This window comes from Eumetopias jubatus, unplaced genomic scaffold (genome assembly GCF_037043125.1).
Source record: "Eumetopias jubatus isolate StellerSeaLion01/CBP00866 unplaced genomic scaffold, mEumJub1_p1.0 scaffold_11, whole genome shotgun sequence".
Taxonomy (NCBI): domain Eukaryota; kingdom Metazoa; phylum Chordata; class Mammalia; order Carnivora; family Otariidae; genus Eumetopias; species Eumetopias jubatus.
Genome location: NW_028274817.1, coordinates 101968270 through 101993264, shown reverse-complemented (window position 1 = coordinate 101993264; position 24995 = coordinate 101968270). Strand labels below are relative to the sequence as shown.

The following is a 24995-nucleotide window of genomic DNA, read 5'->3' as shown; positions in this document are numbered from 1 at the left end:
CGTGAAAAACCTCCCAGTAGCTCACAAAAGAGTAACCAAGCTGTCTGTCATTGGGTTGTGTGTGCAAGTTATAAAAAACTGGTTTAGTATAAAGGCCAAGAGTAAAAATAAAGTAAAAATAACACCATGAGGGAGGATGAAATTATAGAAAATGAGATTGGGAACCCCAAAAGAATGGAAAACATTAAGAAGAATGTCACAGCTTCTCAAGATATTGCAGGTTTAGAGCCAATAAAAATACTTTTAAACATGGCGGGGAGATGTCTCTTGAACATGAGGTTCTATGATCAGGAAAGAGGGATGAAAGTTCAAATAGCAGGGTTACTTTCAAGTGACTTTAAAGATGCCAATAGTAGAATGGATTGCAAAGGAAGATGCAAGATTCTAAAGAGAAATAACTTATCTTTCTCAAGAATGAAAATAACTGAAAGAAGTAGCTTTGGTCATAGTCTAGAAATGAAAATAACAGTGCATTTTTTTTAAGTATTGAAAATATCTATGAATGCGATCGACTTCTGCAACTTCCTGATCACCTCAGCACAGAAAATTCCCTCCCCTTCTCAGGTTCAGTTGTTTAAACTGTTTCTGTGGCATCTCAAACTGCTATCATTTCTCCTTTTATGGAATGTGGACCTAAAAACCAAGCCTCATAGTGTATCTTAGGCTTAGAAGCTTTCCGAAGCATTTTGCTAAGCCACTACGGAGGGGAGACAAGCAGAGCAAACCACTGTATGAAAACACCAGCAGTTACACTGAATACTTTTACTATAATGCTGACTAACAAAACGCCTTCTAGGCAGGAATGAAGAAAACACAAAACAGTGAGTTCCCTGAATGTTCATTCGCATGTTAAATAATAAACATCCTGCATGAGCTATCATTATGTCCTACATGAGCCGTGTTTTACAAGCTTATGAAGCTTCCTAAAGAATATTTCATTAACCTTGAAAGCCACATAAACCTAAAAATTATGGTTTATATTTTTAAAACATAAGAAAAGAAGGCTTTGTGCGTATCTAAATTACCCCTTTAAGACCTTGAGTGTGAGAGGGGCGCCTGAGTGGCTCAGTCGGTTAAGTGTCTAACTCTTGATTTCGGCTCAGGTCATGACCTCTGGGTCATGAGATGGAGCCCTGCGTCGGGCTTAATAAATAAATAAATCTTTTTTAAAAGGACCTTGAGTATTAGGGTACTTGGAGGGAAATGTCTCATTCAAACTCACAGATGTAGCAAAATGCAATTTGAATTGGAACTTTCACAGTCCACATAAGAAACAGCAAAACAACCCCCCCTTTTTAAGATTTATTTATTTATTTGAGAGAGAGAGATCACACACCAGCGGGGGTGGGGAGAGCAGAGGAAGAGGGAAAGACTCTCAAGCAGACTCCCCACTAAGCACAGAGCCTGATGCAGCCTATAGGAAAGGGAAAAATTAAGTCCAGGGCATGAGGCTTCATCATAAAGGAGACAATCAGAAAATTGCACACATCACTTCTTCCTGCATCTCATTAGCCCAGTCTCAGTCATGTGGCCATACCTACCTGCAAGGCAAGAGTGGAAATGTCATCTATAGCTGGGTAGCTGTGGGGGTTATATTACTAAAAGGAAGAGAGATAACAGACACTGGGAGGCACTTAGTGATCTCGACCTTAATAGATATCAGCCAGGGTTTTGAGAAAACAGATTAAGCACAAAAAAAAACAAAAAACAAAAAAAAAAAACAAGGAAACCAAGGCAATGTCAGGACATGGTCTGTTCAAGAGGACGACAGCAACCTATATGTAAGAGTTACATTTGAATAAGCTGTTGGGGACATTTCAGTATCCTTCACCACCACCACTAATATCCCTTTCTTTCCTCTTCCTTTCATTTTTTTTCCCTCTCAGTTCTTCTTTTCATATTCCTAATCTACAGCCCCCTGTTTCCTTTTTTCTTATGTCAACTGCTTGTGATACTGAGGGCTAAAGAATTTGCTGATCACTGACCACAGATAAATTCTTTCTCTATGTTTGTTAATGGCTGGTTGAAGTATATGTGGAGACTGGAAATGGAATACTTTGCTTTAAAAATGTGAGACTCTAGGGGCGCCTGGGTGGCTCAGATGGTTAAGCGTCTGCCTTCGGCTCAGGTCGTGATCCTGGAGTCCCGGGATCGAGTCCCACATCGGGCTCCCTGCTCGGCGGGGAGCCTGCTTCTCCCTCTCCCTCTGCTTCTCCCCCTGCCCATGCTCTCTCTCTCTCTGTATCTCTGTGTCTAAAATGAATAAATAAAAAATCTTAAAAAATAAATAAATAAAAATGTGAGACTCTAGAAGGATGGGAAAGTACCAGAAGACTTAAAAGAAGCATTGAAGGATTTAGTATAGAGACTGTGTAGTTAATGGAGCAAAAGTAAAAGAGTTGTCTAATCAAGATGCAATCCCAAGAATATGAGATTGATAAAGGGCTCTGCAATAAAAACCTAAAAATGTCTGCATTATGAAAAAAAAGAAAGTCTACTTTGTGAATGACTCAAAACAATTTTAGAAATGCACAAAATCATGAGCAGTTCTGATGTCTTTGTCAGAAAGCAAATCACAAGTCACTTCTCCTATCCACTCTTCCACTGATGGGCAAAAATGACCCTTCTTCCTTGTATGCTTAAAATTGGCTAAGATGGTAAATTTTACATTATGTATAATTTAACTCAATTTTTGGAATATCCAAAAAATGGCCCTACTTCCTCTCCTTTATCATCACCAGGAGCTTCTGAATAATCTTTTTGAGCACATCCATTCCCTGGCAGTCGAACATTTTCCACTGAGCATTCATCAGCATCCTCCTTTTATCCAAAACTTATCTTCTCAACACTCAGTTGCAACCTCACACTTCCCAGGGGTGAGGTCATCAGAGGGCACCAGAGGTTAACTGACGCTTAATGAATTCCTATCTGCAGCCTGGTATCCCCTGATTGTTCGAGATGCCATAAACGTTTGTATTGCGCAGATAGAAGACAGCCATCAGGAGCTACGGTGTGAGTCCTTACAATCATCTTTGAACTACCAAAACATGATGCAGTAATAATATTTCCATTTGTACACCCTTTCCTTTCAAATGCATGAGATTTTTCTCTCCATCCTGGAGGGGTTTTGCCACTGTCCCACTTCATCTTATTAGTTTAGGAAATATCCTCATCTATTTATCCGAAGCCCTGTATGGAGCCCTCAGATTCCTGAAAGTCATAATTTGGTCTTCCTGGATGCATGAACTACAAGTCATCACTTAGAGAAAAGTTTAAGTCCCATAATAATAGTTATACTAGTAATAGTAATAATTGGTAACAATTCGTGAGCACTCACATGTGTACTAGGGATGTATGGTAATTAATTTCAAACTGTTTGTGGTTACTTAGATCCTCTTGTAATCTATTGCCAGCCAAATAAGTTGTTCTGAAAAGCTACAGAAATGTGTTGTAAGACAGTATAAAAAAATGTTCATAAAGAAACCTGACACTACAGCTGAAATATGGTTAGTAAATTTAAAAGTGTATGACTTGTTTTCTGTGATTTTGTTCTCTTGAAATTTGAGCAGAGATTGTTATATCTTACAGGAATAACATTCTCAACTACAGTCTTATTATAATCTACCCCTTGCATTTCTTTCCTTTCTTTTGGAATCCTTAGAGAAATCTCTGATTTCCAAAGAAGTCTTTGTGGCAACTATTGTATACCATAGGTCCTGATACTTATTTGGGTAAAATGTCTTGAGGAGGTTCCAAAGGAACTTTGTGTGTGTGTGTGTGTGTGTGTGTGTGTGTGTGTGTGTGTGTGTGTAAGTGGCAGTAACAGGCAGGGGAAGAGTCTTCATTTCTAAATACAGCTTTCTGGAAGAAGAGCCATTCAGTGTAACCAATGACAAAAGATAAATATGATCTGTAAACTGCTTTGCTTTTATCTTAAATGGAGAATCTGGCAAAACATTTATCTTTACCATGATCATGCAATAATTTTAATATGCATGATTACTGGTGCAAATGAAATTAAAATTCCCCTACCATTCAACATCTTATTTAAGAACAAAATGCTCATGAGAGGAGGGTTCAAGATGGTGGCATAGGAAGATCCTGAACTCACCTTCTCCCATGGGTACAACAAATTTACAGCTACGTATGAAATAATTTCCTCAAAAAAACACTGAAAACTATATAAACATATCTTCCGCAACAAAGGATAAAGGGCAGCATCAAAACAGATAAGAAGAGCAAAGATGGGTTTCACAAAACATACACTACACACAGCAGTCTACAATCAGAAGAGATCTCCAAAATATGGAACATTTTCTCTGAGAACCAAGGTGTCTGTGCTCTACATCAGGCACCCTAACTTCTAGATCCTGCACAAGAGAGACGAGCCCCCAAAACACATGGCTTTGAAAACCAATAGGGATTACATTGAGGAAAATCATAGAACTTTAGGGAGTGGGAAATCTGCTCTTAAAGGGCTCACACACAGACTCACCTGCCATGAGACCCAGGCAAAAACACCAGCTTGAAAAGTACCTAGACCATATGTGAAGAAGGCCCACTTACTAATCTTAAAGTATCTGCCAGAAAGAAAACAGAGACACTCGCAAGTGTCATTTTGGATCACTGGGCATCATTTTTGTGATCTCATTCTAAATTGTTAATGCCAGTGCTAGCAAGTTTCATTTTGGAACTCTCCCCACTGACTTGTTAGCACCAAAGGTCATGCCCCACTGAGGGCCCAGCCCACCCCTGAATCACAGTCATGTGTTAACAGCTGGGCTGGGCAAGAGTCCCTTTCACCCTTGCACCACAGCCATGGCTTCACCACAGCAGGTGGGCACATGCAACTCACATAGGGGACACCCCTTGAGCACCTGGCTGTGGTGGCCGGGGAGGATACCATTTCTGAGCCATGAGACATCTCCTACATAAGACCACTCCCTCAAGACTGGGAGAGGTAGCTGATTTGCATAATACATAGAAATAAACACAGAAACACAGACAAAATGAGGAGACAGAGGAATATATTCCAAATAAAAGATCAAGAAAAAAATCAGAGAAAAAGACCTAAATGAAACAGAGATAAGCAACCTACTTGATAAAAAGTTCAAAGTAATGGTCATAAAAATGCTCACCAAATTCAGGAGAGTGGATGAACACAGTCAGAACTTTAACAGAGATAGAAAATATACTAAAGTACCAAACAGAAGTTACAGAACTGAAGAATGCAATAACTGAATTGAAAAATACACTAGCGGGGTTTGACATAGACTGGTTGAAGCAGAAGAATGGATCATCAAAGCTGGAAGACAAAACAGTGGAATTCACTCAGGCAGAGCAGGAAAAACAAAAAAGAATTTTAAAAAGTGAAGATAGCTTAAAGGGACCGTTGGAGCAACATCATGCAAAATATTACTCACATGTTGGTGTCCCTGAAAGACAAAAGAGAGAGAAAGGGCCAGAAAACTTCTTTGAGGAAATAATGGCTGAAAATTTCCCTCATCTGGGGAAGGACCGAGACATCCTTGTGCAGGAAGCCCAGAGAGTTCCCAAAAAATGTGAACCCAAAGAAAGCCACACCAAAACACAGTATAATTAAAATGCTGAAATTAAAGAGAGAATTTTAAAAGTGGCAAGAGAACAAATTGTTATGTACAAAGGAAATCCCAGAAGGCTATCAGTGGATTTTTCAGCAGAAACTCTGCAGGCCAGAAAAAAGTGGCATGAAATATTTCAAGTGCTGAAAGAAAAAAACTTTCAAGCAAGAATTCTTTCCCCAGCAAGGTTATTATTCAGAATTGAAGGAGAGATTAAGAGTTTTCCAGATAGAGGCAACTGAATGGCCGCTAAGAATCGGGTAACTGTCTGACTCTTCATTTCAGCTCAGGTCATGATCTCAGGGTCATGAGATGGAGCCCCATGCCGGGCTCCCTGCTCAGTGCAGAGTCCGCTTGAGATTCTCTCTCTCTCCTCTCCCTCTGCCCCTACTCTCACTCTATAAATAAATAAATAAATAAATAAATAAATAAATAAATAAAACAAACCTTGGGGAAAAAAAAAAGAGTTTTCCAGATAAACAAAATCTGAAGGACTTCATCACCACTAAACTGGCCTTACAAGAAATGTTAAAGGGACTTCTTTAAGCTGAAAAGAAGTGGCACTAATTAAGAACAAGAAACAATACAAATGTAAAACCCTCACTGGAAAAGGTAAATATATAGTACAGATAGTGGGTCAATGACTTACGAAACAAGTATGAGGATTAAAAGGCAAAAATAGCAAAAGAAACTGAAACTACAATAATTTGTTCAGGGATGCATAAAATAAAAATATGCAAAAAGTAGGGCATTAAAAATGTAAAGTTTTGGAATGTATTCAATTTTTAAGTTCCTATCAACATAAAACTGACCATTATATATATATATAGGAAGTTATATGCAAATGTCATGGTAACTACAAAGTAAAAACTTAGAGTAAAAACACAAAAGAAAATGAGAAAGGAATTGAAATGTAACACTAAAGAAAGCTGTCACACCACAAGGTGAGAGAGAAGGGGAGAAGAAAGGAACAGAGAGGAACTATAAAAACAGCCAGAAAACAACCAAATGGCAATAAGTACGTACCTACCAGTAATTACTTTAACTGTAAATGGACTGAATTCTCCAATCAAAAGACATGGAAGGGCTAGACCCCATCCCTATGCTGCCAACATGAGACTCACTTCAGAAGGACACACATGGACTGAAAGGGAAGAGATGGAAAAAGATATTTCATACAAATGGAAACAAAAAGAAAAGTGCTATAGATACACTCATATCAGACAAAATAGACTTTAAAACAAAAATTAGTAAAAAAACAAAGGTCATTACTAATGATAAAAAAGGTCAATCTAACAAGAGAATATAACCTTTATAAATATATGTGCACCCAACATAGGAGCACCAAAATATTTAAAGCAAATGTTAATGTACCTAATGGGAGATACAACAATACAATAATAGGAGGAGACTTTAACACCCCACTTGCATCATATCACTGGATAGATCATCTAGACAGAAAATCAATGGGGAGGGGCGCCTGGGTGGCTCAATCATTGGGCGTCAACCCCAGGGTCCTGGGATCGAGCCCCGCATGGGGCTCCCTGCTCCACGGGAAGCCTCTCCCACTCCCCCTGCTTGTGTTCTCTCTCTTGCTGTGTCTCTCTCTGTCAAATGAATAAATAAAGTCTTTAAAAAAAATCAATGAGGAAACATTGGCTTTAAGGGATACATTAGATCAGATAGACTTAATAGATACAACATTCCATCCAAAGACAGCAGAATATGCATTCTTCTCAAGTGCACATGGAACATTCTCCAGTGTAGATCACATGTTAGGCCACAAAACAATTCTCAGTAAATTTAAGAAGATTGAATGTCCACCTATGGATGAATGGATAAAGGGGTTATATTATATATAATAAATATATATACACCCATATATATAATAAAATACTAAACAGCTATAAATATGAATGAAGTCTTGCCATTTTCAAGAACATGCATGAACCTTGAGGGTATTATGCTAGGTGAGTTAAGTCAGATGGACAAAGGCAAATACTGTATCATTTCACTCATATGTGAAATCTAAAAAAGCAAAACAAATGAACAAAGAAAATAATACACAAACTTATAGAGACAGAGAACAAATTGGTGGTCATCAGAGGGGAAGGAGGTTGGGGATGGGCTTAATGGATGAAGGGAATTCATTGCACAGTGATGGATGGTAACTCGACTTTTGGTGGTGATCACTTTGTAGTATATACAGATGTCCAGTGGTCTTGTGCCGCCTATTGAAATAGGGAAGGATTCTGATTGGTGGCATTTGGGTCACATACCAACTGCTGTAGCCAACCACTGGCTACACTAATGTCAGTCACCATAACCAAGAGGATAGGGTACTATGATTGCCTGAGGCTTGGAAAAGCAGTTCTCTCAGATGAGGAAGGTGGGATTTCGTTTACCAGAAAAAGGGACATTGGGCTAGCAAAAACAAACAAAAACCCACACAGATCACAACTTTATGTATATAAAATATAAAAGAATATCTGGTTATGTTCTATGCCCCTCCCAGAAAATTTGAGAAATCCATTGGCTAAATCTCTTATTCCTCTCCACAGAATTTTCTGTCAATATGGGAGACTGTAAACAGTTCACTCTCAACTAAGTCCGGATATATTAATTTCCCTGGAATCAAGAGTTGTTCATGAATAAATGAGAAAATAAATGGTGTTTGACACATGGCAAAGAAAAAAAAGAACAAAATGCTCACCATTTCCTAATTCTGAGTAAGACCTCTGGATATTGATGCTTTTTAATTAGAGAAGAAATTTTCTTTTAATTAAAAAGGAGAGTTTTTTATTTTTAAATGTTAGAGAGTGTCCTCTAGTGGACAGTCTCTGCTCTCAGCAGTATTAGAAATGGTCAAATGATACCTAATTAGGTTACCCTGAATAACAAGTGTCCCTGCTGCCTGTTGGAATCCACTGGTTGAAGGGAAAATGTATTATTTTTCCTCTAAGTCCCCTTCACACTGGCCTGCTTGAAAGCCTACCCTATGACAAGCATTGTTCTCATTTTAGATAGCAAATGATTTTTTATGAACAATTTTCAAATGCTTCCTTCTGAACCTGGTAAGATTGAGCTGATAGTGCACCTTTTTACCAAAAAGGCAGCAGAAGCATTTAGTGCATTTTACTGTAGCTTTCACGGATATCAACTTGAGACAGCAAGAACACCATTATCTTCAGGATTACAGCTCTGTCTGACGATATATTTGATGTGTGTGGCTCCCTAGGCCATAGCTTAAATTTTTCTGTTATTATTTGAAGGAAAACAAAGAAACAAAATTGAGAGGAAAATTAAATTAATGTGTCTCTCTCTTCTCTATAACTTGGGAAATTCTGATGATAATTTCCTGTATTTCTGAGTAAGTGTAGTAAATAGTATTAGCGCTATCACTTGGGTATCAGAGATGAGACTGAAGGTGTTTTTTTCAATATCTAAATGGAAGAGGAAAAGGAAGAGCTGTGGTGCTTGACCCTCTGAATCACGTGCTAGGAATAGATTATCAGAAATTTCATGTTACAGCAAATTAGAGACCAAAAGACAGAAAAGTTGGAGTTTCTTTTGATAATAAGTGAAATAGTCTGAACTTAAAGATAAATTTACATTGCTAATTCTTACATTCTCCAGAGAATGTTCATAAAATCCTTCAGTAATCAAACAAATGTCAAAGATATATAATGTATATATACATATATCATGTGTCATTATTTTAATGACAGTGATAAGCAATGTATTGTATTCCTGTTGACAGATAACTTTCAAAAATATATATAATCATGACTTTCATACATGTTAGAGAAATTTTGTTCATATTATATGAAGAAGACGCCAGGCAGATGTTATGACCAGTTCAAAGGTAAAGTCAGAACAACAGATTTATGCAGAATAAAGGAATGTTGAGATGAATTCCAAGTAGAGAAAAAAATTGATTTTTCCCTGGTTTGAGGGTGGGAAGGAGCTAGGAGAGCAGAGGGAAAATGAAGTCAAATCATATCAGTTACCAACAATTTAGAGTCGAAAAACAGTTCAAAGGCAGTAAAGAGCTGGAATCTGATAACTCAGAAAGGTGTGCAGTTGATAAATGAGTAGTTTTCCACTGAAACACAATTTTTTCCTACATTCCTTAGGAAAGAGAATGTATTTCTGTACCTTGGATCCAGTCATCAGTGACCCAGTTGTACTTCCTACTTCTTGTCTACACCAGCTACCTCTCTACCCACCACTGTCATTATTATGAACCTATCTTTTCCTCTTCCCTAGCCTCCCTGTCCTTTCTTCCTGCTTGAGGGCCCTGCCTAAATGTTTTTCAATTTTGTTGCTTTCCTGAGCCCCAATTCCACTTTAAACAAAGTCCAAGGTAAAAAGAATCTTTTCCAGACAGTTAACTGTAACCACTTGGAAGACAATCACCTGGGAGTGTTTGTTAAAAATGAAAATCCCTATAACCCTCCACAATTGTGGAGTCAGAATCTGGGGTGGAGGGGGCGGGGGGGAAGGGTAAGATTTTTGGCAATAAGTTTGAAACTCACTGGCTTAACTAAAGTAAGAAAAAAAATGCAAAATCTGGAGCCATATTTGTCTAAGCGAAATGATAATTGTAGAAGATCTGGGAGTATAACATAAAACTTGGTATGAAACTTAGTGGAAATTTACAAAAATAGACAAGGTTAATTGTTTTCCAGGCTGATCCGTGTGGTTGCAAATGAAAGGATCTCCTTTCTTAAGGCTGAATAATTTCCATATAATACCCTTTCCTCTAGTTTCCATCAAAATCTGGCTTTCTGGTTTCAAGTTGAGTATCTGAAATACTAATCTATTAATGACCTTTGTAGGTACTGCTAAAGGTTCTTATTATTTTTTGTTTTTTTTTGTTATATTATTTTTTGTTTTTAATTGAAAACATAGTCACATGTTAGATAGCAAACACAATAAAGAAAAACTTATAATCATTCTCTGTTGTCTTAGTTTTCTATTATTTTCTATTCTACTGAAATTTTACTAATTATATATTCAAATAAGTCAATCTCGAACTTGCTTGTAATTTCTAGACTAATTCTTTTTTTTAATATTTTATTTATTTATTCATGAGAGTCAGAGAGAGAGAGAGAGAGAGAGAGGCTGAGGCAGAGGGAGAAGCAGGCTCCCCACCTAGCAGGGAGCCCAATGCAGGACTCGATCCCAGGACCCCGGGATCATGGCCTGAGCCAAAGGCAGCCGCTTAACCATCTGAGCCATCCAGGCGCCCCTCTAGACTAATTCTAAGAAATTTTTCCTCCACAGACTTATAAAATAATAAATTTTCTCCTTTTTATTTGTTTTACAATAATATTTAACTATTTAATAAACCCCAATTTTTTGTTGTATCATGAAATTAATTTTTGTTTCCAGATCATAATTCCATTCTGATAACTCATTGCCCGTCATTAAGTCTGATACCATTTCTGAGCATTACAATTCATTCCAAAGAGCTATGTGTCTGCCAGAGGGACAAAATCTTGTTACTTTTATTGTTTTAAAAGTACATTTTGCAATAAACCAGGGAGTACAGATATCTCTTCCAGGTAGTGATTTTATTTCCTTTGGGAGTATACCCAGAAGAGTGATTGCTGGATTATAATTCTGGTTTTTATTTTTTAAGGAGACTCCATACTGTTCTTCCATAATGTCTGTACCAATTTACATTCCCACCAACAGTGTAAAAGGGTTCCCTTTTCTCCCCATCCTTGTCAACATTTGTTATCTTTTATATATGTGAACATTTGTTATCATATATGACCATCCTAAAAGCTGTGGGGTAATATCTCATTGTGGTTTTGATTTGCATTTCCCCGATGATTAGTGATGTTGAGTACCTTTTCATATACCTACTAGCCATTCACAATAGCCAAGATGTGCAAACAACCTAAGTGCCCATTGTTGGATGAATGGATTAAGTAATTGTGAAAGTGTATATATATGAGGTGGAATTTATTCAGCCTTAAAAAAGGAGATCCTGGCATTTGCAACCACATGGATCAGCCTGGAAAACATTACACCAAGTGAAATAAACCAGATACAGAAAGAAGAAAACTGCATTATCTCACTTATATGTGGAATCTAAAAAAGCCATGTACATAAAAGGAAAGAGCAGAACAGTGGTTACCAGGGGTGGGGAGGTGGTCAAAGGATACAAAGTTACCATTATTTAAGATGAACAAGTCTAGAGATCTAATGTACAGTATGATGACTATAGTTAAAAATACTATACTGAATGCTGGACATTTGCAAGGAGAGCAGATTCCAGGTGTTCTTACCACAAAAAAATAGAAAAGTAACTGTGAGGAGATGATATGTTAATTAGCCAGACTATAGTAATCATTTCACTATATGTGTGTATATGTGTGTATACAAAATCATCATGTTGTATACCTTAAATGTATCCAATTTTTATTTTTAAAAGAATATACAAAAATCAAAGCATTTTGCTCTTTGTTTGGACCATCCACATGCTGTACCCTGCTACTATCATTATGCTTTCTTTTAAGGATAGTTGTTGACAATGGCTATCTACTTAAATTTATAAATGAATATAGAATCATTTTGTTGAATTCTACAACTTATTAGATTTTTATTAGCAGTAACATTAAATCTAACATGGACTTTAAAAATACTCAGTTTTTCCAACCAAGAATTTGCAAATTTTATGTATATATATATTTCATAAAACTTTAATCTGACTTGGTATGATTTTGTGGTTCATTTATTCACAACCATTTCTCATTATAATTTATTTGTTTATTGCTAATGTAAATCAGATTTTTACTATTTTCTATTTCATTACTATAGAAATTATGTATGATATTGATTTTTAGACATCATAGACCATAGCTAACCATAGGGTTTTCTTCTTAAGGCTGACAAAAGCATTATAAAAATCAGTGACTCCTAGAGAATAAGATAAAAGAAAAAATAATTTAAAATCACATTAACTAGCTAAAACAAAAGTACATTCATTTCCTACAAATCATCTACTTAAAATAAAAACAAATTTGTCAGACTTCCAAATTTACCCTGTAATGAAAACTTTTCTCTCCTGAATTGCTTTCTTCAATTGTTTATTGCCACAGGGTCCCAACATGCTGAATTAGATCATCCTACAATTTCATATTAGGCAGACTGTGTCTCATTTTAAAATTTCATAAGCAAGCTTTTAATGATTTTAGAATTAATGCTCTTTATACCTGCATTCTCTATTGTTTTTATTTTGCATATTCTGGCTCTTGAGTTTCTTCTTAAGTGTATGTTTTTCTTCTGGATATAAAGTTCTGTCCAAATTTATTGAGAGGATGGATAGCCCCCTCACTAAACATTACCACATGCACTCCCATTTGTTCTATAGGAATGATGAGTCATATTTTTACATGATATTGACATATTTTATATGATTCTGTTTAAAATAACTCAGACTGCACAGACTGCATCTAGAATAACTCAAAGTGTACAGATGTTTACATTTTGTAATACAAATACAAAAGTCTGTTATATCAAAAGGCCAAATTTTAAAACTTTGCTGGTGAGAGGTATTTCTTATATTTGGACATTTGAAAGAAAGAACTCTTCCAAGAAAGTAAAAATATAAGTCCTTCTGAGGGGCGCCTGGGTGGCTCAGTCGTTGGGCGTCTGCCTTCGGCTCAGGTCATGATCCTGGGGTCCTGCCATCAAACCCTGCATCGGGCTCCCTGCTCCACAGGAAGCCTGCGTCTCTCTCTCCGACTCCCCCTGCTTGTGTTTCCTCTCCCACTGTGTCTCTCTCTGTCAAATAAATAAATAAAATCTTTAGGAAAAAAGTCCTTCTGAATTGGTGAAGTATGCAATTTTAATATCTTCAAGTAATACTTTTATCATCCTTTTAAAGCACCTTACTATTGTTTCATGTCTTATTACTTTGGCAAAACTACAAAGAAATTATCATATAAAAGTGATGCTGATAGGTGTCCTTGTATTGAAGTTAAAGGAGATGAGCCTGTGGGTCCCGTTTATATTAACCTCTTGTTTAAAATTTGTCTACTTTTAAACATTTGGAAATAACTCTTCTTAGTTTTTCTTAAAGACTGTAAGCCTTTGATAATTTATTCTGATTGCATAAATTCTCAGCTAAAACGATAAACCCATCAGAGGATCTACAACACAACAGTGGGGAAATAAGAATTTTAGGTATGATGGTGACAATTACATTCTCTGGTCTAATAAAAGCCCTTTTATTCTGATATTGTTTTTATAATTTTGAACAACATTGGTTATTAATAAAATAATGATATGTAATAAAAACTTCTCGTTTAATAAAGTTTTGTTTAATATGAATGGTAAGAGCCACAAAGACACAATACTTCACACTCGCTAGAAAGATATAATCAAAAAGACAGATAACAAGTTTTGGTGAGCATGTGGGAAAGTTGAAACCCTCATACATTGCTGGTGAGAATGTACAATGGTATAGCCACTTTGGAAATCCAAGTTGGCAATTCCTCAAAGATTTAAACATAGAATTATCTTATGACCCAGCAATTCCACTTTTAGATAGAAATTCTTCTAGATTCCACTCAAGAGAAATTATATCATTTACGTTCACACAAAAATTTGTACAGGAGTGTTCAAAGCATCTTTATTCATTACAGCCAAACAGAACTCAAGTGTCCATCAACTGATGACTGGATAAACAAAACATAGTATATCCATACAATGGAATATTATTTAGCCACAAAGAAGAATGAAGTATTGATATATGCTGTAACATGGATGAACCTTGGAAACATTAAGCTAAGCAAAAGAAGCCAGACACAAAAGGCTACATACTGTGTGATTCCATTTAGATAAGATGTCCAAAATAGGCAAATCCATAGAGAAGTAGATTAGTGGTTGTCAAAGGCTGGGGACGATTGGGGTGAAATGACTAGTGACTAATTGATTCAGGATTTCTTTTTGGAGTGATGAAAGTATCCTAGAGTTGATTGTGCTGCTGGTTCTGTAAATATACTAAAAACCATTTACATGGATAAATTGATTATGTGAATTATATCTCAATATAGCTATTAAAATATGTATGCAGTTTCTTTGAGAGACTAGTTTAAGATTTTATTTATTTATTTATTTACTTACTTACTTACTTACTTGAGAGAGAGAGAGAGAGTGCAAGCAGATAGGGAAAGAATCTTGAGCAGACTACTGAGAGTGGAGCCCAGTGTGGGGCTCAATCTCACGACCCTGAGATCATGACCCTGAGATCATGACCTGAGCCGGAACCAAGAGTCGGATGCTTAACCAACTGAGCCACCCAGGCACCCCTCTGAGAGAACAGTTTTGAAGGGAGTGGTGTGCTGATAAATGTTTAACAATGGGTTCTCCAAGTATAAGTCTGACATCTAAGTGGTTTTGATACTTTAATTTACATTGGCAAATAGGAGTGAGACATTGGAGACATCTGTCAGAACTTTATTTGTTCATCAATGATATAAGCAACTTTTTCTGCTGAATCAGATTATAGATTTTGGATATTAGAGGAATTTTTGTGTTTGTGCTTTTACCAATCTAACAGCTGTAGACATGACACTTGGAAGTTTAATCTGCATTATTAACATTTTCTACATGTTGTCTTAAGTATAGACAGATAACAAAACAATAAATCATGGGTTGATTTGTAGCATTTGGCAACTTATGGGGTAAAAACTCCCACCATGGCTGATAGCAAGCTGCCAGCATAATCTCACTAAATGTGCAGCTGGGAAAAGATGTGCAGTGGCAAACTGTTATATAGTATTTCTGCCATACAGATACTATAGATGAATAATATAGCAAAAATAATTAGGAATTTTTGAGTTTTGAATGTCTAATACCTTTGTTTTTAATACAGTATAAGTAGGGGGCACCTTTGTTTTTAATACAGTATAATTAGGGGGCACCTGGGTAACACAGTCAGTCAAGCAACTGCCTTCAGCTCAGGTCATGATTTCAGTGTCCTGGGATCAAGCCAAGTCAGGTCCCTGCTCAGCAGGGAGTCTGTTCTTCCCCCTGCTCACGCGCTCTCTCTCAAATAAATACAATCTTTTTAAAAAATACAGTTATAGGTCATTGTAAGTTTCTATAATTTGCTTTTTAATAATGACTGTGTTTAACAACCTGCTTACAGAATTTCTGAAAACTGTAGTAATTGACTCCTACAAGCTAGTTTGAACCAGCTCCAGCCTACAAGTCAAATAACATCTGAATGAGGCTCTGCATTTGCAATGTTGAAGGCTAGTTTACAAGACAGACTTAGCCTGTTGAGATAGGCTGTAGACATGTAACCTTTAATTAATGAAGCTTTTGAAAAAAAAGGAACCAAGGGAAAATGCAAGTACAAGAGATATTAAGCAGGTTATTAATTTGAAAGTATTTATTGAGTTCTTAACACATTCAAGCCACTGTAATGAGTCCTAGTAATATACAAAGGTAAATACACATATAATTTCTGCCTCTGGGGAATAAATACTCTAGTTGTTGGGTTAGTCATGCAAACAAACCATATATTGTAAAGAATATATTATGATAAAATACAGATATGTCGAGGGCTATGGGAGGAGAAAAGACAGAATGACTATTTCTAGAAAAGCCAAGTCATTTTTTGGGGAGAAATAGAAATGAGGAAAATTTAAAGCAAAGAATATAACATTAAAAAGCATGAGAATGTGAAATGAATCATGGATGGACTGCTCCTAGAACTCAGATGCTAAAAACCTATTATATAACTGACATGTCCTGCTTCATCAGCCCAAGGTATGAACACAGTCATATCATTTTGAATTTCTTAATTCCTATTTCCTAACTGCCTAATTCCCTAAATAAAATCTCCCCATTCTGTTTTCCTAATTTTCTTATCTGCCCTTATTAATTTCCATCTGCCCTTATTGGGTGGAAGCGCATCCTCTCTACCCAGGTCCCACTCTGCCCCAGGAATTTCCATCACCTCTCAGTTCTTCTTTGACCTGACAGGAAGGGATGATAGTTCTTTATTCCTGCTTTCAAACACAGGTAATACACACTTGGGGTCCAAAGTCACAGTTCCCTGACACTCATGTGATTAGCCAGTACTTACTGGGTAGACACAGCTTTCCTCCCCAACACTTAGACACTTGGGTAGTCTCAGGTGTGAGCCGGACTTTACCTGTCACTTCTCTCAGGACTGACTCCACTGGGTTTCTGCTGTCCTTTCCTGCTAGCATGCCTGTGCTTAAGAAGGGGCATGGTCTCCTTTTGTGCAGCCACACAAGTAGGTGTAATTGAGAGAAACCACTCAAACATCTCTTCACAGAACAGAGCTCTGCTCAAGTTGACTTTCTATCCTGATTACATTGAGAGGCAGCTGACAGCTCCCCAATCTAACCCTCTCTCTGTCTCTCACTCTCTCTCCATCTCTCTCACTCTTCCCCCTACACACATACTGATGCATGTAAATTATAAAAGTAAAAAAATATGTTTTCCACCTTATCAGGCTTTCTACTTAATCTCCGCCTTGAAAAGTTTCCTATCATATTGATAAAGAGCAAAGTGATCTATAGTCACTGCTATCACCTTTTAAGAAATTATGTGGAAATAATCCAAGCTTTGCAGTGACTATTCCTTATGTGATCCCAAAGTATTGTCACTAACTCCCCCCTAAAAACTAAAACTTGATCTCTTAAAAGACAGATTATGTGAATTATTGAGATATAAAAATGTAAAACTCTGTAATGTGTGTTCATTCTGTTGGTATGTAATGTTAATCATCACACCAGCTAGTATTTTGAGATTTACTGTTGAATACATGACTACCTTGACACTGTAACAGGTAGTTCAGTTGCATAAAAGCTGGCCCTCTTATAAAAAGGTAAAAGCAAAGAATATTAGATTTAAAATTGTTTTGTAACATTGGATTGACACTTCCCATAGAAATCCACAGTTAATTTCCAGTCAGTAAGTTGGCATTCAGTTTATCCATTTTGTAATGCAAATAGTCTCCCAGGAAGGGGGAGATTACATATTAAAATATTTAGGAAATATTTATATACAAAAAATAATAATAAAGGAACCTACTTAGAGCTCCATTTTGCCTCGTAAAAGCTTGTAGACATTTTCTGGATTTTGCATATCTTGTCACTAATGATGACTATTGTGTATAGGACCAAAATCCATGAGGAATCACTTACTTGGAGAACATGCAGAATAAACAGAGATAAAAGGAGAAAGCTATATCATGCCATCTTAGAAATATTAGATGAGCAAGAATTTATGAATTGTTTTTACACAATGGACATAGTTAAGATAATGATATTAATTTTATCCAATAAAATGTTCTTATTGTAGAACTTGGAGAATAGAATTTATTTTTTTAAGTTTTTATTTGAATTCCAGTTAGTTAACATACAGTGTTATATTAGTTTCAGGTATACAATATAGTGATTCAGCACCCCATACATCACCCGGTGCTCATCACAAGGGCCCTCCTTAATCCCCATCACCTGTTTTACCCATCCCCCCACCCACCTCCCCTCTGGTAACCAGCAGTTTGTTCTCTAGAGTTAAGAGTCTGTTTCTTGGTTTACCACTCTCTTTTTTTCCCCTATGATTGTTTGTTTCCTTTCTTAAATTCCACATATGAGTGAAATCATACGGTATGTGTGTGTCTCTGACTGACTTATTTTGCTTAGCATAATACTCTAACTCCATCCATGTGATTGCAAATGGAAAGATGTCATTTTTTATAGCTAAGTAATACTCTGTTATATATATATATGTATATATATATATATATGCACTACATATTCTTTATCCATTCATCAGTCAGTGGAAACATTGGGATGCATGTATCCCTTCGAGTTAGTATTTTGTATTCTTTGGGTAAACACCTAGTGGTACAATTGCTGGTATTTCTATTTTTAACTTTGTGAGGAACCTCCAGACTGTTTTCCAGAGTGGCTGCGTCAGTTTGCATTCCCAACGACAGGGCAAGAGTGTTCCCCTTTCTCCACATCCACGCCAATAACTCTTGTTTCTTGTGTTGTTAATTTTAGCCATTCTGACAGGTGTGAGGGGATATCTCATTGTAGTTTTGATTTGTATTTCCCTGATGATGAGTGCTGTTGAGCATCTTTTCATGTGTCTGTTGGCCATCTGGATGTCTTCTTTGAAAAAATGTCTATTCACGTCTTCTGCCCATTTTTTAATTGGATTATTTGTTTTGGGATACTGCGTTTTATAAGTTCTTTATAGATTTTGGATTTAACCCTTTATCAGATATGTCATTGCAAGTAGATATACTCATGCAATCACTCATAAGCACAATTTAAGGAGATATTCACTATTAACTCATAGCTTAGCTCTGAGGTTTCCAGTCTTTAGGACGCTCCTTCTTTGCACCTCAAGGTCATTTAGTTATCAGGGTCCTTTATTTTTTTTCTTTCTTTTTTTTTTAATTTTTTTATTGTTATGTTAATCACCATATATTACATCATTAGTTTTTGGTGCAGTGTTCCATGATTCATTGTTTGTTCATAACACCCAGTGCTCCATGCAGAACGTGCCCTCCTCAATACCCATCACCAGGCTAACCCATCCCCCTACCCCCCTCCCCTCTAGAACCCTCAGTTTGTTTTTCAGAGTCCATCATCTCTCATGGTTCGTCTCCCCCTCTGACATACTCCCCTTTTCTTCCTCTCCTGTTATCTTCTTCTTTTTCTTTTTTCTTAAAATATGTTGCGTTATTTGTTTCAGAAGTACAGAACTGTGATTCAGCAGTCTTGCACAATTCTATCAGGGTCCTTTAGAATCTTCTCAAGAATTTATGAAATTGAGAAAATCTGTTTGCTTCAGAGGCCAACAAAGGTGTCACTGGGGCTCAGTTTTCAGCCCCTCTTAAAGTACCTGAGGGGAAGGAAAAATCCTTCCTCTACCACTCAATGTCTTCCTGCAGGAATAGGAATTGGCATGAGACAGATTAACAGGACAAAAAAAACCAAAGTTTTATTATGTACTTATGGAGGCCCAATAATGAAATTGATTCCTAAAGAAATGACCAAGGCAGGCAGTTTTTATGCTTTTTAGACAAAGACGTAATAAATCTGTGAGAAATTGACAGGACAAAGAAAACTTAATTCTGAGAGCTTCAGTTAGGAATTCTAAACAGATTTGGGCTGCGGTCGAATACTGGTAAAAAGTAAACAAGGGTTGTTTTTACAGCCTTCTCAGCTCTAAATTCTCTGTCTCTGATGATAAGGGTGTCTTCTTTACTTTCTGGTACAGGGAGGGTACCTTTCACATGGGAGATTCATTTTGTGCTTTCACGGAGACAGAGGAGAGTCTGAATGTCCTTCTTGTATGGGCTGTCTCTTAAGTAATTTTTATTTAAAATAATCAGTATGCCAAAGTGGCCCATCTTGGGGCAGCTTGCCCTTGGCACACTACATACCCTAAGAGTTTCCTTGCCCCAGTCCAAGCTGGAGTAGGCCCTTACGGCTCCCCATCTCATCGCCCATTTTCTGACTCCACTTGGAGGCACCAAGATCTTAAAACTAGTATGTACTGGAGTATTTCAGTTCTCTAATGCCAGCTAAGGCTTGGGGAAACCAGGTGTTTGCAAAATGGCCTAAGTGTCCAGAAATAAACCTTACTTTCGCAGGCATTAAATTAACTTCTGCCTTTTAGTCAGGGACTCCACTTACCTTATTAAGTAATCGACCAATCTGTCTTCATCATTACAGTGGTCTCTCCTGAGGAGCCTGTTGAAAGAAACTAATCTCCACAGTAGCATCATTGATTTTACATCTAATAAAAATCCCAAGTATTTATTCTCATGAGTTCTTTATTTGTTTTTTAAAATGTGCGTTTCTACCTGAGCATATGTTGGTTTCCTTAATTAGAACATTATTCCATATACGGTGAAAATGTTTTAATAACATTTTTAGGGGCTCCTGGATTTACAGTTCTCTTCCCCATCCAAAGATTTTGTTTCCTTTCAATTTTCCACATTCAGGACTGAGAAACACCTTCTACCTGCCCTGTGAAATCTTGTAATTACTAACATCACGTACCCTCTGATATCACACTTTGAGAAGGGCACATCACCTCTGTGGTATCAGTCCCAGTAATTCATAACCTAAATCTAATCGCGTAAACACCTGAGGCAAGCATAACTGGAAGAACCTTCTCAAAAATAGCTGACCGATCTTCAAAATCTTATAAGTAACTCCTATTTCGTTAAACAAGCTGTCAAAAGCACATAGTCTATAAATTTGACAGAGATTAAAAATAGCTGAAAAAACGTTTTAGGTAAATGTTTTATTAAATCAATGAAGTGATTAAAATGTTACCTGCCAGTTTGCCTAAAAGAAGAGTGTACAAATAGTTTTATAACACATTTCCATCACTTCTCTCTGCAGGCGACTCAGCTAATCTAACCTGCAGAGCTTTCTTTGGGTACAGTGGAGATGTCAGTCCTTTAATTTACTGGATGAAAGGAGAGAAGTTTATTGAAGATCTGGATGAAAATCGAGTTTGGGAAAGTGACATTAGGTAAAATAATTTTTTTCTTTTGTACAGTCAAGTTAGCATTTGCTGTGTTAGTGAACAGAAAGTAAGCTAAGGGAAAATAAGGGTTTTTTTCTTGTTTTTTGGGGGGTTACTATTATAATAAAAATATCTCAACATTGAACCACCAAGAAGCAAAACACTGTTAAGAGACTGACTATGGAATTGCAAAACATGAATGCCATTTGCAAAAAATTTAAGGGAAATAGAAAGGAGTTTTTCACTAAGGAATAAACTGAGTGAGACAGACCAAAATACCATCAAATGTGGAAAATGTGATATTGTGCCTTTTGTTTATAAGAGCTCTTTTTTAGAAAATTGTCAAGAAGAGGGGCGCCTGGGTGGCTCAGTCGTTAAGTGTCTGCCTTCAGCTCAGGTCATGATCCCAGGGTCCTGGGATCAAGCCCCGCATCAGGCTCCCTGCTCAGCGGGAAGCCTGCTTCTCCCTCTTCCACTCCCCCTGCCTTGTGTTCCTGCTCTCGCTGTGTCTCTCTCTGTCATTAATAAATAAAATCTTTAAAAAAAAGAAAAGAAAAGAAAATTGTTAAGAAGAAATAGGTACTAGGACTCAACCAAACACAATCTCTGTCTTTTCCTTTTATATGTTTTTACATGTTTGAGCCATCAAGTAGACTATAAAGCACTTGATAGGAATGATAAAGATACACAAAATGTTTTCACTGTCTTTTTTAGTCCTACTTTAAGGTCTAAATATCAATATTGTGGGGATGATAAAGAATAACCATTAAAAAATACCGTCTATTTTGAGGGCATAATGTTTAAACCTCTTTAAAAAAAAAATTACTTGTTCATTTACTTTTAAGTATTGAGGTATTCAATTATAACTGAACTTATGCTTGGACAGAGATACTCATCTTTAATCATAGTATACGTAAGCAAGCGCATAAATAATAAGTTATAATTGAATCAAAATGCTGAGCATGTGTAAACATTCTCCGATCTAAAGGTCACATCTTCTGGGTATATATGAGCATTTAAGCTAAAGTTCCTCTTCCTAAATGTGAGGACTTTTAAAACCTGATCAAAGGTACAAGTGAAAAAGTTTTGCAATAGCAAATAAAAACATATAAAACTGTCATATAAGGTTATTTCTATTGGAATCTTCTTCCTGGCAACAAATACACAAGAATATTGCACTCCAGTGGGGTTCGGAAATACCCAGATGGACAATTATCCAATATGTACTAAAACGTTCCTGTACCATTTTTCATATTTATAACTTCACTACTACCTTTTTAAAAAAAAGATTCTTATTTATTTATTTGAGAGAGAGAGAGAGACAGTGAGAGAGGGAACACAAGCAGGGGGAGTGGGAGAGGGAGAAGCAGGCTTTGCGCCAAGCAGGGAGCCCGATGCCGGGCTCGATCCCAGGACCCTGGGACCATGACCTGAGCCGAAGGCAGACGCTTAACGACTGAGCCACCCAGGCGCCCCTCACTGTTATCTTTTAACCATATACTTTAGGATGTTAAAGTTAAAAGAGGACAATAAACTTCCTAACTTTTCCCCTCTCTTTTTGTGGGTGCTGAAGAAAGGGTCTAGAAAGGTGTATTTCTTTAATTCTACATTAGGAAGTATTGTGCAGACACGAGTTACCAAACAGAAGGAAAGGTGGAGGTGGGAAGCAGGTAAGAGAGACTCACTTCGAGGTTTTCCATTTGCTCTAAAAGATTATGAAAACCTTCGACAGTGAGGTTAGTGTTTACCATTCATTTTAATGTCAGAATTAAAAACTTCATCAAAACATTTAGTCTATGGGTTTATAATTTCACATTTCTTTTAAAATAGGCACTTGATTTGTATCATTTAAAAAAAAAACGGGCTGGAGCTTTCAACTGAAATGTCAAAACTGCTCCAAAATTTTCTATTTTTCCTTAAAAAAAAAAAAAAACTAACCTGATCTATATAATTAGTCTCCCAGCCTAAGACATTAGAATTTCTTCTCTCTCACCTTTACTATATCATATTCCTTAAAGGGAAAGCAGTCTGTAAACTTTTCTTCAAGGTCTTTCTCACCTCTTTATTATGACAGTGTGATTGTCCTGCTAAGAGAGATAATTAACTACAACTTCATTAGCATCTCCAAAAACACGCTTCCTCATTAGAAATGAAGAGGAAAAGGGCATGATATAATTTAATTAAGATAGCATCAATCCATAGCCAAATTTGAAGCACAGATGCTGTAGGTATTTTCACCTCAGATTCAGATTCATCTAATTTCTTTTTTTCTTTTTCATGTCTGTGTGTGTTTGTGTGGGGTTTTTTGTTTCGTTTTGCTTTATATTTTAGAATTCTCAAGGAGCATCTCGGGGAACAGGAAGTTTCCATCTCATTAATTGTGGACTCTGTAGAAGAAGGTGACTTGGGAAATTACTCCTGTTACGTTGAAAATGGAAATGGACGTCGGCATGCTAGCGTTCTCCTTCACAAACGGGGTGAGTGTCACCTTCTAAGCTTGAGTAGTCCTAAACCTGTAATGGGAGGGAAAGAATTGGGAACCGAAAAAATATTGTGGTTTTTCTACATCAGTTTACCCTAAATAAAATAAGCACAATAGCGTTAGGGCCATCACAGTGGATAACACAGTGAATGCGTGACTAGCTCAGGCTCTAGAGTAAAATATGGATCCCTTGTTGGGCTTTACCCCAAATCTTGGGGGTGGCATCTCACTTCCCTAAGCTTCAGTTTCCTGGTACTAGCCAATGGGGAAACAATGGTGGCAACTCTTCAGTGTGTTTTAAGGATGAAAGAAGACAAGAAATGTGAAGAGCTTGGCACAGAGCCCGTACGCAAGAGAAAGGAAGTTAAATGCTATTTATTACTGTTGGAAATTGACAAACCAATAAAAAATAACAGGAAATTTTAAGTCAAAGATTGTGTTCTTTATTTGAAGGTTCTTCCTTTAGTGTAAGAATTATGTCTGAGGAATTCCCTGTGGCAGTACTTCTTGACAGTTTTTTCTGCCTTGGATAACTTTTACATGTGTAGTATCTTCCCAAGATTAACAGTAATTTATCAATTAGTCATTAACAAACTATCATTCAATTATTATTCATTAGTAATAATTCAAGGAAGATAGATTGTGGTTGAGTACCTTATCTGCTGCACTAAATGATTCCACAGCAACCCCAACATGGTAGGCACAGGGTTAAAACATGTATAAATATATATATTGAATTGTTTCACATTAGAGACTATTAAAAAACAAAATTCGACTGAGTAAATTTGAAAATCTAATTGGCTTTACTAAATGACTCATGAATTGGGCAGCTCTGAGCAGTTGCTCAAAATGGAAGGTTTTTATGGGAAGGAGGGTGGGGCAAGAAGTTATTAACAAAAGAAAGAAAGGATTCAAGCCTGGACACTTTGTTTGGGGGTGGGTGACAGGAAAAGGCAGATGGGTTTTTTTTTTTATCATGCAGATGAACTCACTTGTGCTGATGTGGGAAATTTCAGATTGACTTTTAAAAGGTCACATTCCTGAGATAGGTCAAAACTGTAATTAAGTCTTGGTTTGCTGTTGCGGAGGGGAGGCAAATGACTCCAGCTTGGGCTTGTTTTTCTTTTTTAACAAGACAGTTGTGAACCTGGAACCATGCATTCACTGTAGAAATTTTTCATGTACATTACAAAGAAAAGTGGTTTTTTTCCTACATTACGCTTAGTGAAACCTTTCCAGCTTTGGGAACAAGTATATTTGGTGTTCTCTTACTCAGCAAATGTATAATGATTTTAATTTCAAGGCACATGTTTAATCCTAGACGCTTTGAGTTTGAAAAAGAAAGAGAACAT

General features: G+C 36.8%; 1 protein-coding gene across 1 annotated transcript in view; it reads left to right on the top strand.

Annotated features, from left to right (window-relative positions):
- Window positions 1–24995, top strand: part of IL1RAPL1 (interleukin 1 receptor accessory protein like 1) — a 686391-nt gene that overhangs the window by 612267 nt on the left and 49129 nt on the right. The window contains exons 6-7 of the mRNA XM_088028576.1: window positions 21035–21167; window positions 23493–23638. Coding sequence (XP_087884702.1) covers window positions 21035–21167; window positions 23493–23638 — 279 coding nt within the window. The remainder of the gene's footprint in view (window positions 1–21034; window positions 21168–23492; window positions 23639–24995) is intronic.